Consider the following 18,971-nt stretch of genomic DNA (forward strand, 5'->3'; position numbering starts at 1 on the left):
TGTCGTGAATGACTCTTTACTCATATGTCGAAACGCTATTCTTAGGTTAATCACGCACCCATATACTACAGCCGTTAATTGGCTGATGTGCATCTCATTGGATGTGTTTGGTATGACACTCACCCTGCGATCCTTCTCTTTGAGTGAGGTTTGTAGCGTTTGATCACCGAGCCTGTAGTCTTTCTGCGAGGTTCTTTGTCCTACCCCTTGATTCAGACGAGGCTTGTTGCCTGTTCAGCTCCACTTGTAGCCTTATTTGGTTCTCAGTCCAGTTGTATTCTCACGTTGTCTGCGAACAGGGATACTTCTGACTCTATTCCTTATGTTATGCTATTCACGTATACAGGAAACAGCACCAGTCCTATGACTGTTCCTTGTGGAACCCCACTCGTCACATGCACTCATTCCCAAAACTCGTCAAGGTATTTCCTGATTCACTGCAGTACTTTTCCTGTCATTCCTGCCTGCTCCTCTAGGTTTTCCACCAGTTTATTGTTTGGTACTTTGTCAAAAGGCTTACTTCAGTCCAAGAAAATGCAATGTACCCATCCCTCTATCTTCTGTCATACTTCTATTACCTTGTCATAGAATTCCAGTAGTTGTGTGACATAGGACTTTCTATCACTGAAGCCGTGTTGGTTGTCATGTATAAACCCACTTCTTTCTACGTATAGGCTCATAATCTTCTGCATAACTTTGTATACTAAACATGTGTCGGTAACACCTGTCTGTAATTTAATGCTGTCTCTTTTTTACAAAATTGGGACTACATTTACTGTCTTCCACACCTCTTACAGCTGTCATGTTTCAATAGATTTATTGAAGTTTGTTGTTAGCGGGACTCACAGTGCCTCTGTTTCCTTTCTTAGGATTCGCGGAGAGATATTAACTGGTCCCGCCACCTTCCAGGTATCTAATGCACATAGGAATTTCTTCATCTCCCCGGTTGTGTGTGTTGTGTTCAACGCTTATAATATATAATATTCTTTATTTCTACAAGTACAAGGTATATAGGCCTAGCTGACATCAGTGGCATACTACAGTATAGAAAACACCTTGTTTTGCAGAGCATTTCCAGCAAATTAGGTTAACTTTGTCCCAGGATGCGACCCACACCAGTTGACCAAGACCCAAGTACCCATTTTACTGATGGGTGAACATTGGACAGCAGGTGACTTTTGGAAACATGTTTTCAGCCGTACTGGGGAATCGATCCCCGGACCACAGTGTGAAAGCTGAGTGCGCTAGCGATCGAGTTACGCTGTGATTTGCTGTCTCTTCCCTTAATCTCGTGCTAAGCTCTTCACATACTTCCTGATCATTCCTTGTGAACTCCTCACCTTCCTTCTACAGTCTGATCACCTTTTCCCTTACTGCTGTCATACTCCTGATGTGGTTATATAAAAATTTTGTGTCAGATTTGGCTTTCAATGCTCCCATTCTCAAATTGCCACTGGGCCTTCCTACTTATTCACATATATTCGTTTTTGGCTCATCAGATCAACTCGTTTTCCTGAGTTTTTTGCCTTCTATACTTTTTCTATGCTCTAGCAAACTTGACTTTGGCCTGTCTACACATCTGGGTAAAACATGGATTCCCTCTGGTCTCATTGTTTCTATTGCCCCGGGTGCAAACTTTCCCTTCGCTTCCCTGCACTTTTTGGTCACGAATTTCATTATTTCATTTACTGTCTTTGCATCTAGTTCTTTTTCCCATTGCACCACATCTAGGAATTGTAAAATGTCTGTATAGTACCTCTTTTTGAAGTTTGCCTTCAGCATTCCTTTCTATACTATCTCACTTTCGATTGTTAACTCTACAAGATATACGAAACCCAGGAACATATGATCACTAGCGCCAAAGGACCTTTCAGGTGTAATGTCCTCTATGCCAGAACCATTTATGATGAATTTGAAATCCAGCCTTGCTGGTTCATCCACTCCTCTCTCTAGTTGTGTCACTAACATTGGAATATGAAGTTCTCCAGCACCACCTCCAACATCTTAGCCCTCCACGTTTCTAGTTCTACTTCTGGCTCTAGGATTTCCCAGTCAATATCCTTGTGGTTAGAGTCCCCCATGACCATTAGCGCTGACTAAACCTCAGCTAGTCTATCCATTGTTCCTGCTATGTAGTCATCTGCTTCCCCTCTGTCCATTCCTCCCATCTTATCAAAACTCCACTGGTTTATGATGAGCAGTGAAACTCCTCCTTCCCCTGTGTTCCTTCCGGCTTTCGTCAGGATTTGATAACCAGTCAGGAATATCTAATCTGCTTTTGTCTCTTTTAGTGCTACAATGTCTGGGCATGCCTCCATGATTCAATCATATCACTCCTCACTCTTACTTTAGATTGCATCAGCATTGGTGTACCATACTTTCAGCTTCTTTTCCAATATTGTATTCTGGTTTGTAGATTCCTGGATCCCTGGTTCTTGCCCATGGGTCGGGGAAGATAACGAGGAGCGGTTGGTGAGGGTTGGGGGAATGGAAGACGGGAAAGGATTGTGTGAGAGGTGAGAGGTTGCTGTAAGGATGGTAGTTGTGCTGGAGGAGTGGGGACTGTGGGTATTGAGTATGGTTTCTTTTAGATTATAATGCTTGGTTGGGAGGGGAAGTTGGGGCTGAGGGGTTTCTGTGAGTGGCTGTCCTTTGAGGTCCTCCTGAGGCTGAGTTTGCATGCTAGTCGATTCATGTCTTGTCTCTCCTTTCTGCCTTTGGCGTCTTTGTTCCCTCTCTGTCAGTTGCTCCCATTCCTTTCTTGTTCTGTTGCGGTGTATGTGTGTGTGTTAACCTATATATGGTAGCAGAGTTCGAGTCTTGGCTCCTGGCTTCGCCTCTTTGCTAGCCGCTACTGGATTTGAGATCCTCATCGTACTGTGAAGGCTTACTCAGCCCTGTAACAACTTCAGTCAGTATTACTCAGGCTGGCTCCTCCTCAGGAAAATTAATGAATAGAAAAAGAACAAAAACTGCCGTTGCTGATGATGTGGGGGGGCGGGTCGCAGTTGTTGGTGACAACCCACTGGCTCGTTCTAGTGGCTGTAAGTAATCTTTCCCGATGACAGGAGATCAGGTTCTTGACTGCTGTAATGATGAGGGGTTATGTCCTGATTCTTCATACAAGTGCACAGGCAAGTAAATCCAATATGGGACGTCTCCAGGACGTTAGTCCGTCTCCTTCAGTTTTTCTCGTTGATTGAGAGGTGACCCTCTCTGTCATCCAAGCTGAAAAGATAGACAGGTTACCCACTGCTTAAATAATCACTCTCCATAAGTACAATACCTAAAAGAACTGGTGATTGTTACAACAGTCAACTTAGAGCAAGGCTGAAAAGACTAAGTTTATTATTGGTCCAAAGTGAAGCTTTCAACCAATAAATCCACTAGAATACAAGGCAGGCAGGTACTTACAGTAGTGTTGGGAGCTGTGAGTCGAGTGATTTACTGTTTGACCAGAGCCCCACACGTCACCTTTCGGGGGGGGGGGGAGAGGGAAGGGAAGGGATAGTGGGAGCTAGACTGACCCTATGTTAACAAGCAGCCGGCAATCAAACTATCACTTTAGGGGTGGGGGAAAAAAGGAGGGAATAGCGGGAGCTTGACTTACCCTACCTTAACAAGTAGCCGGCAATGAAACTATTGTTACTATATATTCCCTCACTACTCCTATCTATTGAACTTTTCCCTCGCATGTACCTTTTATTAAAGCTATGTGTATCCTGCCTCTACCACATTAATGTCCAGAGCGTTCCACTTCCTAAGACTGTAGAAATGTTTCCTAATATCCTGGATGATGAGAACACAGATAATTATCTGTGTTCTCATCTTCCAGCTGCGTCCTCGTGTTCCTGTTTACCATCTATCAAAAAATCTGCCATTATTCACCCTTTCATTCCTTTCAGTATTTTGTACGTTGTTATCATACAACCCCTAGATTTTCTGTTCTCCTGTGCCATCAGGATAAGCTTCCTTAACCTCTCTTTGAACATTAAAATGGTATAAAATACCGACAGGTTGTTAGGAAAGACACATATGCAACAGTTAGGTATCTTTATTATGAAACGTTTCGCCTACACAGTAGGCTTCTTCAGCCAAGTACAAAAAAGTTGATAGTAAGTAAGTAAGTAAGTAAGTAAGTTTATTCAGGTAAACACAAATACAGTTACATAGAATTATCATACATAGCAGCATATGTGTAGGGAACCTAGGATAACCCAAAAAAGTCAGACAGAGTGACTTATTTCCATTGGGGTCCTTTGGCTGATAGAAGCAGAAGATACTTGAGGGACCTGACCTCTGAGTTCTTACCTCTCCTAGTGGCCTACGTCTCACCTCTTGGCGCTATAAAGAGCTCCATCCTGTCACTTCTTCTCCATATTGTTTCATACTATGGAACAATGCTCTTCTCCAGACTGAGGGACTGACAACCTCAAAACTTTAAGGGTGATGGACTGATTACATCGTCTTCAAATATCTTCTGCTTCTATCAACTTTTCTGTACTTGACTGAAGAAGCCTACTGTGTAGGCGAAACGTTTCATAATAAAGATACCTAACTGTTGCATATGTGTCTTACTTATCCTCTCTTTATAGGATATACGTCTTAGCTCCAGAACTAGTCTCGTTACATAGTGCATAGCTCTACACTTTCTCCAATTTCTTGACGTGCTTGGCCAGTTGTGGATTCCATACTGAAATATAGACCTGAGGCGCACGGTATTTAGTGTCGTGAATGACTCCTTACTTAGATATCTTAAAGCTAGTTTTAGATTTGTCAGACGCTCATTTGCTGTAGCAGTTACTTGATTGGTGTGCCCCTCAGGTGATATGCTCGATACAATACTCACCCCAAGTTCCTTTGTCTTAAGAGAGGTAAGCAGCCTTTGTCTTCCAAGCCTGTAATCCGTTTGTAGTCTTTTTTGCCATTCCCCAAACTACATAACTTTGCACTTTGTGGGGTTAAACTCCATCAGCAATTTGTGAGACTAAACCTGCAACCTCTCCAGATGCAGTTGTAGCCTTTCCTGGTTAGCGTCTGCTTGTATTCTCATTAGTTTCACATAATCTGAAAACAAGAACATATTTGATTGTCCCTATCGTCACGTATAGAAGCAATAGCACCGGCCCTAGTGCAGAGCCTTGTTGAGTCCCACTCGTTAGATTCAAGCATTCCGACACCTTTTCACGGACAGTCACTTGTCGTTTCCTTCCTGTCAGATATGCCTTGTTACACTGTAGTATTTTCCCTGTTATTCCTGTATGTGTGTTTGTGTGTACTCACTTATATGTGGTTGCAGTGTGACTCACGAAATCGTAAAAACAGGATCGCAAACAAACCAGGGAACGGGTGAGGTTAAACCTATGGCTAATGAGTCATGAAACTGGCCTGGAGGCCAATGAATGAGCGACTCTATGTATAAATATACAATCTTATTGTAGCCAGCTGGCCCAGTGGCTTACGCACAGGCCTGGAGTTTTGTGACTCACTCGCCAATGGGTTCAAACCCCACCAGGTTGCAGGGGTTGCAGGGTTGTAGGGTTGCAGGGGTCGAGTCATTCTGTGTGCAATCACTTTTTTGTACTCATCTATTTGTGGTTGAGGGGGTCGATTGACAGCTCCTGGTCCTGCCTCTTCGCTGGTTGCTACTAGGTCCACTCCCTCCCTGCTCTATGAGCTTTATCGTATCTCTTCATAAAGCTATGTAGAGATACTGCCTCCAGATTGTTCCACTTTCTTACAACTCTATAACTAAGGAAATACTTCCTAAAATGTATGTGAATCATTAGAGTTTTCAACTTCCAGGTGAGTCCCCTTGTTGCTGTGTCTCATCTCTGAAACATCCTGGCCCTATCCACCTTGCCAGTTCTTCTCAATATTGTATGTCATTATCATATCCCCCCTATCCCTCCTGTCCTCCAGTGTCATCAGGTTCATTTCCGCCTCTCCTCGAAATACATACCCCTTAGCTCCAGGACTAGTCTTGCTGAAAACTCTTGCACTTTCTCTAATTTCTTGAAGTGCTAGACCAGGTGTGGGTTCCATACTAATGCTGCATACTCCAATGTGGGCCTAACATACACGGTGTACAGAGTCTTGAATGATTTTTTACTCAGGTATCTAAACGCTATTCTTAAGTTTCCCAGGCGCCCATATGCTACAGCAGCTATTAGGATGATGTGTGCCTAAGGAGATGTGTTCGGTATTATACTCACCCCAATATCCTTTTCCTTGAGTGAGATTTACAGTCTTTGGCCCTCTAGCCTACGGTCTTCTTTCACCTTCCCCAATCTTCATGACTTTACATTTGGTGGGGTTAAACTTCTGGAACCAGTTGTTGGATCAAGCTTGCAGCCTGTCCAGATCAAGGCCTTTAAAGTCCCACCTGATTTTCATCCAGCTTAATTCTCGCCATTAATTTTACATCGGGACACCTCTGAATTTATTCCTGCCGCCATGTCATTCACATATACCAAAAACAGCACCAGCCCTAAGACTGACCCTTGTGGAACTCTGCTCGTCACAAGTGCCCACTATGACACCTCGTCGAGTACCATCACTCATTGTTTCATTCCTGTCAGGTATTCTCTGATCCATTACAATGCCTTTGGTGTTATTCCTGCCTGCTCCTCCAGCTTTTGCACTAATCTCTTGTGTGAAACTGTGTCGAAAGCCTTCTTGCAGTCTAAGAAAATGCAGTCTACCCACATCTCTCCTGCCTTACTTCTAGCACCTTGTCATACAACTCCAGTAGATTTGTGAGGCAGGATTTCCCCTCCCTAAAACCTTGCCGGTTATCGTGTATAATCTCATTCCTTACTAGGTGCTCCACCAGTCTTTATCCTGATAAGCTTTTCCATGACTTAGCATTCTGTGCATGTCAGTGAGACTGGTCTGTATTTTAATGCCACCTGCCTGTCCTATTTTTAAAGATTTTGATTACATTTGTTGTTTTCCACATCTCAATAGATGTGTTGAAGAATGTTGTTAGTGGCACATGTAGTGCCTCTGCTCCCTCTCTCAGAAGCCATGGAAAGATGTTGCACTGTCTTTGAGATATCTAGCACACTTAGCAGGCTCTTCACCTCCTTCTCGGTAGTGTGTAGTGTGTCCATCACTTGGTGTACCCTTCCATTCGAGTTTGCTGGAGTCCTTTCTAACTCCACTGAAAACACTTCCTTGAATCTCGTGTTGAGCTCTTCACATACTTCTTTGCCATTTCTTGTGATCTCTCCTCCTTCCTTCCTCAGTCTGATTATTTGATTCTTGATTATCCTTTTCCTCCTGATGTGGCTGTACAACAGCATTGGGTCAGATTTGGCTTTCGATGCTATATCATTCTCATATTGCCGCTGGGCCTCCCACTTCATCCATGCATATTCATTTCTAGTTCTTTGGCTTATATCCTTATTTTTCTTAGTCCTTTGTCTCTAGTGCATTTACTTTTGGACTCTCTACACCTCTGGGTGAACCAGTGGGTTGCTGTGGTCTTCCCATTTTTTCTGTTGCCCTTGGGTATGAACCTCTCGTCTGCCTCTTTGCATTTTGCGGTCACATATTCCATAATTTCATTCATTGTTTTCCCCACCAGTTTTCTTTCTCACTGCACCTCATTCAGGAAATTCCTCATGCTTGTGTAGTTCCCCCTTTTATAGTTTGGCTTCTCCTGTCCTGCTCCTGCTGCTTCACTTTCCACTTTAAACTCTACAATGAATTCGATGCTCAGGACAACGTGATCACTAGCTTTTATATGTGATGTCCTCAATGTCTGAACTACTAAAATTGAATATGAGGCCCCAACATGTTAATGAATGAGGTTTTCCAGTACCACCATCATCTTAACTGTCAAAGTTTCTGCTCTCCTATGTGACTTCAGGTTTTCCTTATGATTGAAATCACCATAATTAGTAACCTTGCCCTACCCATGGGGTCCCTTCTGGCCACCTTAGCTAGTGTGTCCACCATTGCTTTGTTGCTCTCATCATATTTTTGTCTTAGTCTCCTGCTGTTCTATGGTGGGTTGTACATCACTGCAATCACCACCTTGGAACCCCCAGTTAGCAGTGTCCCTACTATGTAGTCCTTTCCATTCCGTCCATTCTTTCCGTTTCCTCAAATCTCCACTGGTTTTTGACAAGCAGTGCAACTCCTCTGCTCCCTCTGTCTTCTTCCTCTATCTGATATCTGGATGGAAAGATCGCATCTGTTATCATCCCCATGAGCTTTGTTTCTGTGAGTTCTATGATGTCTCAGGATGCCTCCATGATTCTTTTATGGTACTCCTTACATTTATTTGTTATTCCATCTGCATTGGTGTACCATACCTTCAGCTATTTTTCTAATACTGTGGTCTGGGGGGTTGTGGGGCTTGGGTGAGTAGGAGACCTGGCAGGATGCTAGGGGGGAGCTGCTGTGAAGGTGGAGTTTGTGGTATTGAGTTGAGGGCTGTTGGTATGGAGTGTGGGTTGTTTTGGGTTAATTTGCTTGGTTGTGGTGGGGTTGTCAGGGTTGAGGGTTTTGTGTGGGTGTGAGGGAGGATGTGTTCACTCTTCCTCCTGAGTCTGGGGTGCCCTGCTCCTCTCCATCCTTGACTCTCTTTAATGCCCCTTGCATCTTTGTATCCCCTGTCTCAGTTTCTGTTTTTCTTCTCATGTTCTGTTTCAGTTGAGGTACATCCACTGGTAATATGATGAGCCCCTTAGTCATGTGTTCTTCTGCAGGATCTTGTTTCACACCATTTCTGACTTGAAAACCAATTTGACCAGATGGTTTCTTTCCCTTGAGAACACCCCTATTCTTTGAAAAATTTTCAGATGTGTCATGCCTTCTTCTGTCTCTTTCATGATATTTTCAATTTCTTTTTCCTCCCCCTGCCATCTTTGTAGTTTGCCCCTTTGGCCTCTTGAAGCCCATGAACAAAGATTGGCCTCACCCTTTCATCCTCCCATTGTACTTCCTTTCATGTCTCATAATCCATTTTAAGGATTTCTTTTGCTCCTTTCCTTATCATTTCCTGGATCTCTTGATGATCTGAAAATACCTCTACAGGAGACCTGTGTCCTTCCCTTCCTTCAGTCCCCTCTCTCTCTCTCTCTGTCAACTGTCCTTGTACCCAATGGCCTAACACTTTCACTCCTTGACTTTTTCTGGGCCTCCCAGTGGTCCAAGAGGGCCTCTGGGTTGCTAATATTCCTGTTCCTTCTGTCATGCCCATTCTGCTCTTCAGTTCTTTAACCCATTTCAGCATTTTCAGTTCCTCCTCAAAGCTCTATGTCCTAGCCTATGCAGCTGCAGCTTTTAGATCCCACTTCTTGCTCTCTGAAGCCATCCTCACCTCCATTCTATTGCTAAGCTATTCTAGTTCCTTTCCCACTCTTGTTCCCTTTTCATGATCTCTGCTGTCCGTTCTTCATTCTAAAACTCTTCATCAGATCATCCTACTCTCTGGGATCTTATTTTTTCATAGTTTCCTCTTATACATTTAAAGATATATTTGATATATTTCTTCATTTATGTTAATGCAAAAATTAAAAAATTTTTACTTAAAGAACTTTAGAAAATTTGCCTAACCTTATTATAACAAGAGCAATTTAATTTAGCCGAATCCAAATAAATATATCATAGGTAAGTTTACAATAATTTAATAATAAACAAACACAATGAAATATATTTTTTATTAGATTCAGAATGAGTTTACTTGCCTTATTTGGCAGAAGAGCATTGCTATTTAGGCCAGTATTTAGTTTGCAGTGAAACACAGAGGTGAACAGTATTTAGATTAGGGTAAAGAGGTTTTCGTGGCATTTATGGATGTGGAAAAGGCGTATGATAGGGTGAATAGGGGAGCAATGTGGCAGATGTTGCAAATGTATGGAATAGGAGGTAGGTTATTGAAAGCAGTGAAAAGTTTATAAGAGGATAGCGAGGCTCAGGTTAGAGTATGTAGGTGAGGGAGATTATTTCCCAGTAAAAGTAGACCTTAGACTGGGATGTGTGATGTCACTGTGGTTGTTTAATATATTTATAGATGGAGTTGTAAGAGAAGTGAAAGCTTGAATGTTGGCAAGAGGTGTGGGGTAAAAAAATAAAGACTCTAATACAAAGTGGGAGTTGTCAGAGTTGCTCTTTGCTGATGACACTGTGCTTTTGGGAGATTCTGAAGAAAAGTTGCAGAGGTTGGTTGATGAATTTGGTAGGGTATGTAAAAGAAGGAAATTAAAAGTGAATGTAAGAAAGAGTAAGGTGATGAGGATAACAAAAAAAAAATAGGTAACAGAAGATTGGATATCAGATTGGAGGAAGAGAGTATGGAGGAGGTGAATGTGTTCACGTATTTGGGAGTGGACGTGTCAGCAGATGGGTCTATGAAGGATAAGGTGAATCATAGAATTCATGAGGGGAAAGAAGTGAGTGAAGCACTGAGGAGTCTGTGGAGACAAAGAACTTTATCTATGAAAGCAAAGAAAGGAATTTATGAGAGTATAGTTATACCAACGCTCTTGTATGGGTGTGAGGCATGGGTTGTGAATGTTGCAACAAGGAGAAGGCTGGAGGCAGTGGAGGCTGAGGGCAATGTGTGGTGTGAATATGATGCAGAGAATACATAGTTTGGAGATTAGGAGGAGGTTTGGGATTACCAAAACTATTATTCAGAGGGGTGAGGAGGGGTTATTGAGATGGTTTGGACATGTAGAGAGGGTCCAACAAAATAGAATGGCTTCAAGAGTGTATAAATCTGTAGTGGAGGGTAGGCGGGGTAGGGGTCGGCCTAGGAAAGGTTGGAGAAATGGGATAAAGGTTTTGTGTGTGAGGGGGCTTGGACTTCCAGCAAGCATGCGTGAGCATGTTAGATAGGATCGAATAGAAACAAATGGTTTTTAGGACTTGAAGTGCTGTTGGAGCGTAAGCAAGGTAACATTTATGAAAGGATTCAGGGAAACCGGCAGGCTGGCCTTGATTCTTGGAGATGGGAAGTACAGTGCACTCTGAAGGATGGATGTTAAGGTTGCAGTTTTTTAAATGTAGTGCAAGCATGCCTCTGCCTTGGTGGGAAACGGCCGATGTATTTATATATATATATATATATATATATATATATATATATATATATATATATATATATATATATATATATATATATATATATATATATATATATATATCGTGCCGAATAGGCAGAACTTGCCATCTTGGCTTAAATAGCAACGCTCATCTTGCCATATAGGGTAAGTGAAAATTTGTGTATGCAATAATTTCGCCAAAATCATTCTGTACCTAACGAAAAAAATATATTTGATTGTGTTTGTTTAGTACTAAATTATTGTAAACGTATTTAAGATATATTTAGTTGGGTTAGGCTAAAATAAATTGCTCTTGTTATAATAAGGTTAGGTAAGTTTTCTAAGATTCTTTTGGTGCAAAATTAAAAATTTTTACATTAACATTAATGAAAAAAATATATCTTTAAACGTATAAGAGAAAATTTCAGAAAGGACTTAATTTTAAATGAGTTCTTGCTAATTGACCAGTTTTACATATTCGGCAGGACATATATATATATATATATATATATATATATATATATATATATATATATATATATATATATATATATATATATATTTCCTAAGATGTGCACCTTCATATGATAACCCTATACTGCACGAATATGACAGTATTCTGAGGCAGATTTTTACGAAAGTACTTAACCTTACTCTAGAAGACGGGCAGTGAAACCAAGCTACAATTCCAGTCAGACTAGGAGGTACTGGTGTCCGCAATTCATCACAGATTGCGTTACCTGCTTTTCTGTCCTCGTGTATTGCATCCAGAGAGCTTGTAGCAGCGATTCTCCCTGAACATCTTAGGGACAAGATTGGAGCCCAGGACCAAAAATTCATTGACGGAGCAATGATCTGGGATAATCTAACGGGCTCTGAAACCAGACCTGCTCCCCCCAACAACTACAAAACAATCGCACTGGGATGGTCCAATAGTGGAAAATATTGTCTCAACAATGCTTCAGAGTGTGTCAGGGAAGGATAGAGCCCGCCTCCTGGCAGTGAGAGCCCCTCATGCTGGGGACTTTCTGTTGGCTGTTCCCAACTTCAGCCTTGGCACACGCCTCGACCCACAGACCATCCGCATCGGTGTTACCCTTCGACTTGCCGCCCCTATTCTCGCCGAACACAGGTGTATTTGTGGCAGTGAAGCAGCAGACCGATTCGGGTAACATGGTCTTGTGTGCCATAAATCCGAGGGAAAGATTGCAAGACATGAGGAGGTTAATAACATTATCAAGAGGAGCTTCACAACAGCCGGATGCCCAGCAGTAAGGGAGCCACCCCAACTATGCAGATCTGATGGCAGCCAGAAGCTTCCAGATGGCATCACCCTTCAAGCCTGGACAGATGGGAAGCAGGTGGTGTGGGACTATACATGTGCATCTACCTTGGCTGATACCTATCTCCAATACACCAGGGAGGAAGGAGGGGCAGCTGCCAGCTTCATGGAGTCCCAAAAGTCTAGAAAATAGGAGAACTTGCCCATCATTATATGTTTGTTCCCATAGGCTCAGAGACCCTTGGCTCATGGGAAAAGAGTGCATCTAAATTCCTTAAGGAGCTGGGAAAAAGACTCATCAGGGTAACTAGGGATCCCAGGGCAGCTAGTTTTCTGTTCCAGCGGCTCAGTGCGGCTGTTCAAAGGGGTAATGCATGCTGCATTTTGGGCACACGCCCCAGCTCTGAGGAGCTGGATGAGATTTTCGCTTTATAATCGATGATACACACGTAACAACATGTACTGCATATGCCACCTTTATAGCAACAATGTGTCTTTTAAATCTTCTGTACCATATTATGTAATAAAATATTCCTATTGGTAAAAAAAATATATTAAAAGATGGGGTGGTAGGGAAAGTGGAATATTCAAATGGTTTCAGGATGAAATCCAAATATTCTCCCTTGAAGCCTTTTTATCCACTTCTCCGAGGTTGTGGGTCTCACAATTTGCACCAGAGGTGGACCCCATCCTATATATATATATATATATATATATATATATATATATATATATATATATATATATATATATATATATATATATATATATATATATATATATATATATATATATATATATATATATATATATATATATATATATATATATATATATATATATATATATATATATATATATATATATATATATATATACGATTGGGTCCACCTCTGGTGTAAATTGTGGGACCCACAACCTCGGAGAAGTGGATAAAAAGGCTTCAAGGAAGATTATTTGGATTTCTTCCTGAAGCCGTTTGAATATTCCACTTCCCCTACCACCCCATCTTTTAATATATTTTTTTTACCAATAGGAATATTTTATTACATAAAATATTCCCTGGAACGCAGGAGGGAGAGATACATGATTATATACACCTGGAAAATCCTAGAGGGACTAGTACCGAACTTGCACACGAAAATCACTCACTACGAAAGCAAAAGACTTGGCAGACGATGCAACATCCCCCCAATGAAAAGCAGGGGTGTCACTAGCACGTTAAGAGACCATACAATAAGTGTCAGGGACCCGAGACTGTTCAACTGCCTCCCAGCATACATAAGGGGGATTACCAACAGACCCCTGGCAGTCTTCAAGCTGGCACTGGACAAGCACCTAAAGTCGGTTCCCGACCAGCCAGGCTGTGGCTCGTACGTTGGTTTGCGTGCAGCCAGCATTAACAGCCTGGTTGATCAGGCTCTGATCAACCAGGAGGCCTGGTCACAGACCGGGCCGCGGGGGCGTTGACCCCCGGAACTCTCTCCAGGTAAACTCCAGGTAACTCCACAATTTAACTCCCGTTAAATTGTGGAATATCATAGTTCATTAGTTGTGTCAAATAACAAACAAGCAAAAGAAAGTCCATAGAATCATAGCGAGAAATAACAGACTCAGGTGTTGTGTGGCCCCGTGGCCAGGCTGGCAAAGCTCTCGCTTCACACACGGAGGGCCCGGATTCGATTCCCTGCGGGATAGAAACATTTCGCCGTGTTTCCTTACACCTGTTGTCCTGTTCACGTAGCAGCAAGTAGTTACCTGGGTGTTAGTCGACTGGTGTGGGTGGCATCCTGGGGGACAAGATTGAGGACTACATTGGAAATAAGTCAGACAGTCCTCGATGACGCACTGACTTTCTTGGGTTATCCTGGGTGGCTAACCCTCCGGGGTTAAAAATCCGAACGAAATCTTATCTTATCTTGGTAACATTGCGAGGAAATATCCTATTATTAGAGAGAAAAGTAACTGCTGGTTCGAATTGAGTTTAATTATCTCATGTAATGCATCTTTCCAGACAAACGTTGCTTTATTACCATGACTCAAAAGTGTGAAAAATAACGTTGATAAGAGAAGAATATTATTTTATCTCGATTAATTAACATGCTCATTATTTTCTATTGTTACTTAATTTCTGTGAGAGCAACGGAACATTTTCTCCATATTTTTTTAATAAGTTGTTAAATGTATTTTCAGCCGTCAATCAATCCAGTTTGTCTTCCATGGGGGAATGAGAGCAGCCGGAGACTGGTGGGTCAGAACGTCACCTTGACTGGTTGGGGAGACACACAGTTTGGTCAGTGAGTCTTCAGATCATTACATATAAACAATATAATAATCATGTGTTTACTGAATTGCTTGTTGGTAACTTACATTCACTTTGTAGTTTAATAAACTATTAAGTAACAACCAAAATATTCATTACTTTGAAATACAAAATCTTTGGTTAATTTTGATTCAGTAATTACAAGTAATTACGAACATAGAAGATAATGTGAACTTTCTACCCCTATTGCCTAGGTTCTCTACACATATGCTGCTATGTATGATAATTCTATGTAACTGTATTTGTGTATTCAAAGTTCAAAGTTTATTCTCTATAAGGATTACAATGCTGAGTTTACAGAAATTTGGTTATTGTGTGGTTTACATGTAGTAAAATTGTGATTACAGAGTGTACCACTAGAACGCTTAGCATGGCTAGGCATTTCGGGCATACTTAGTTTTATTCTTAATTGTAAAATATTACAAATTATGAGGTAAGTTGGTATTATGGCTAAGTGACTAAATACTAGTTTGTGAGTTTAGCAATGTGAATGCTTTTGTTTTGGCACAGTACATAGTTTCAGTATTGGAGTATCACAGGATTCATTATTTTAAGACTGAGATTAATATTTCTGTTTATGGTCAAATGAGTGAGTGAGTGTAAGTGTGAACCACCAGGTGGTATTCGTGTAGTTAGTTGACGGGGTGTATCAGGGAGATAAGATGTTTTCTTATGGTAGTTTTGAAGGTGATGAATGTGTCTGCAGTTCTAGAGTTCTGAATAAATTTACTTACTTACTTACTTACTTACTATCTCCCTTTTCCCTCTTCCCTGTCATCAGCAGTGAAGACTGGTAATTAAAGTTATGTAGTGTTTTGATTGTCAGTTTACTTTCTCCTGGAATCAACACTACGGAGCCACTTGTTCTGAGTTCAAGATCCGTGCAGTGTGAGAGAGGTTTCTTCAAGATCCGTGCAGTGACAGAGAGGTTTCTTCAAGATCTGTACAGTGTGAGAGAGGTTTCTTCAAGATCTGTACAGTGTGAGAGAGGTTTCTTCAAGATCCGTGCAGTGTGAGAGAGGTTTCTTCAAGATCCGTGCAGTGTGAGAGAGGTTTCTTCAAGATCCGTGAAGTGTGAGAGAGGTTTCTTCAAGATCTGTGCAGTGTGAGAGAGGTTTCTTCAAGATCTGTGCAGTGTGAGAGAGGTTTCTTCAAGATCCGTGAAGTGTGAGAGAGGTTTCTTCAAGATCCGTGCAGTGTGAGAGAGGTTTCTTGAAGATCAATGCAGTGTGAGAGAGGTTTCTTGAAGATCAATGCAGTGTGAGAGAGGTTTCTTGAAGATCAATGCAGTGTGAGAGAGGTTTCTTGAAGATCAATGCAGTGTGAGAGAGGTTTCTTCAAGATCCGTGCAGTGTGAGAGAGGTTTCTTCCAGATCCGTGCAGTGTGAGAGAGGTTTCTTCAAGATCCGTGCAGTGCGAGAGAGGTTTCTTCAAGATCCGTGCAGTGTGAGAGAGGTTTCTTCAAGATCCGTGCAGTGTGAGAGAGGTTTCTTCAAGATCTGTGCAGTGTGAGAGAGGTTTCTTCAAGATCTGTGCAGTGTGAGAGAGGTTTCTTCAAGATCCGTACAGTGTGAGAGAGGTTTCTTCAAGATCCGTGCAATGTGAGAGAGGTTTCTTCAAGATCCGTGCAGTGTGAGAGAGGTTTCTTCAAGATCTGTGCAGTGTGAGAGAGGTTTCTTCAAGATCCGTACAGTGTGAGAGAGGTTTCTTCAAGATCTGTGCAGTGTGAGAGAGGTTTCTTCAAGATCTGTGCAGTGTGAGAGAGGTTTCTTCAAGATCCGTGCAATGTGAGAGAGGTTTCTTCAAGATCCGTGCAGTGTGAGAGAGGTTTCTTGAAGATCAATGCAGTGTGAGAGAGGTTTCTTGAAGATCAATGCAGTGTGAGAGAGGTTTCTTGAAGATCAATGCAGTGTGAGAGAGGTTTCTTGAAGATCAATGCAGTGTGAGAGAGGTTTCTTCAAGATCCGTGCAGTGTGAGAGAGGTTTCTTCAAGATCCGTGCAGTGTGAGAGAGGTTTCTTCAAGATCCGTGCAGTGCGAGAGAGGTTTCTTCAAGATCAGTGCAGTGTGAGAGAGGTTTCTTCAAGATCCGTGCAGTGTGAGAGAGGTTTCTTCAAGATCTGTGCAGTGTGAGAGAGGTTTCTTCAAGATCTGTGCAGTGTGAGAGAGGTTTCTTCAAGATCAGTTCAGTGTGAGAGAGGTTTCTTCAAGATCTGTACAGTGTGAGAGAGGTTTCTTCAAGATCCGTGCAGTGTGAGAGAGGTTTCTTCAAGATCCGTGCAGTGTGAGAGAGGTTTCTTCAAGATCTGTACAGTGTGAGAGAGGTTTCTTCAAGATCCGTGCAGTGTGAGAGAGGTTTCTTCAAGATCTGTACAGTGTGAGAGAGGTTTCTTCAAGATCTGTGCAGTGTGAGAGAGGTTTCTTCAAGATCTGTACAGTGTTTACCTGGAGTTTACCTGGAGAGAGTTTCGGGGGTCAACGCCCCCGCGGCCCGGTCTGTGACCAGGCCTCCTGGTGGATCAGCGCCTGATCAACCAGGCTGTTGCTGCTGGCTGCACGCAAACCAACGTACGAGCCACAGCCCGGCTGATCAGGAACTGACTTTAGGTGCTTGTCCAGTGCCAGCTTGAGGACTGCCAGGGGTCTGTTGGTAATCCCCCTTATGTGTGCTGGGAGGCAGTTGAACAGTCTCGGGCCCCTGACACTTATTGTATGGTCTCTTAACGTGCTAGTGACACCCCTGCTTTTCATTGGGGGGATGGTGCATCGTCTGCCAAGTCTTTTGCTTTCGTAGTGAGTGATTTTCGTGTGCAAGTTCGGTACTAGTCCCTCTAGGATTTTCCAGGTGTATATAATCATGTATCTCTCCTTCCTGCGTTCCAGGGAATACAGGTTTAGAAACCTCAAGCGCTCCCAGTAATTGAGGTGTTTTATCTCCGTTATGCGCGCCGTGAAAGTTCTCTGTACATTTTCTAGGTCGCCAATTTCACCTGCCTTGAAAGGTGCTGTTAGAGTGCAGCAATATTCCAGCCTAGATAGAACAAGTGACCTGAAGAGTGTCATCATGGGCTTGGCCTCCCTAGTTTTGAAGGTTCTCATTATCCATCCTGTCATTTTTCTAGCAGATGCGATTGATACAATGTTATGGTCCTTGAAGGTGAGATCCTCCGACATAATCACTCCCAGGTCTTTGACGTTGGTGTTTCGCTCTATTTTGTGGCCAGAATTTGTTTTGTACTCTGATGAAGATTTAATTTCCTCATGTTTACCATATCTGAGTAATTGAAATTTCTCATCGTTGAACTTCATATTGTTTTCTGCAGCCCACTGAAAGATTTGGTTGATGTCCGCCTGGAGCCTTGCAGTGTCTGCAATGGAAGACACTGTCATGCAGATTCGGGTGTCATCTGCAAAGGAAGACACGGTGCTGTGGCTGACATCCTTGTCTATGTCGGATATGAGGATGAGGAACAAGATGGGAGCTAGTACTGTGCCTTGTGGAACAGAGCTTTTCACCGTAGCTGCCTCGGACTTTACTCTGTTGACGACGACTCTCTGTGTTCTGTTAGTGAGGAAATTATAGATCCATCGACCGACTTTTCCTGTTATTCCTTTAGCGCGCATTTTGCGCGCTATTACGCCATGGTCACACTTGTCGAAGGCTTTTGCAAAGTCTGTATATATTACATCTGCATTCTTTTTGTCTTCTAGTGCATTTAGGACCTTGTCGTAGTGATCCAGTAGTTGAGACAGACAGGAGCGACCTGTTCTAAACCCATGTTGCCCTGGGTTGTGTAACTGATGGGTTTCTAGATGGGTGGTGATCTTGCTTCTTAGGACCCTTTCAAAGATTTTTATGATATGGGATGTTAGTGCTATTGGTCTGTAGTTCTTTGCTGTTGCTTTACTGCCCCCTTTGTGGAGTGGGGCTATGTCTGTTGTTTTTAGTAACTGAGGGACGACCCCCGTGTCCATGCTCCCTCTCCATAGGATGGAAAAGGCTCGTGATAGGGGCTTCTTGCAGTTCTTGATGAACACAGAGTTCCATGAGTCTGGCCCTGGGGCAGAGTGCATGGGCATGTCATTTATCGCCTGTTCGAAGTCATTTGGCGTCAGGATAACATCGCATAGGCTTGTGTTAATCAAATTTTGTGGCTCTCTCATAAAAAATTCATTTTGATCTTCGACTCTCAGTCTGGTTAGCGGCTTGCTAAAAACTGAGTCATATTGGGACTTGAGTAGCTCACTCATTTCCTTGTTGTCATCTGTGTAGGACCCATCTTGTTTAAGTAGGGGCCCAATACTGG

The 18,971-nt window shown here is 42.4% G+C and overlaps 1 protein-coding gene across 1 annotated transcript in view; it reads left to right on the forward strand.

Annotated features, from left to right (window-relative positions):
• The window catches only part of LOC128698474 (clotting factor G beta subunit), a 64,756-nt gene that overhangs the window by 23,332 nt on the left and 22,453 nt on the right, over positions 1 to 18,971 (forward strand). Inside the window, exon 3 of the mRNA XM_070104029.1 lies at positions 14,536 to 14,635. Within this exon, the coding sequence (XP_069960130.1) occupies positions 14,536 to 14,635 (100 nt within the window). The remainder of the gene's footprint in view (positions 1 to 14,535; positions 14,636 to 18,971) is intronic.

This window comes from Cherax quadricarinatus, chromosome 88, assembly GCF_038502225.1.
Source record: "Cherax quadricarinatus isolate ZL_2023a chromosome 88, ASM3850222v1, whole genome shotgun sequence".
In the NCBI taxonomy this organism is placed as follows: domain Eukaryota; kingdom Metazoa; phylum Arthropoda; class Malacostraca; order Decapoda; family Parastacidae; genus Cherax; species Cherax quadricarinatus.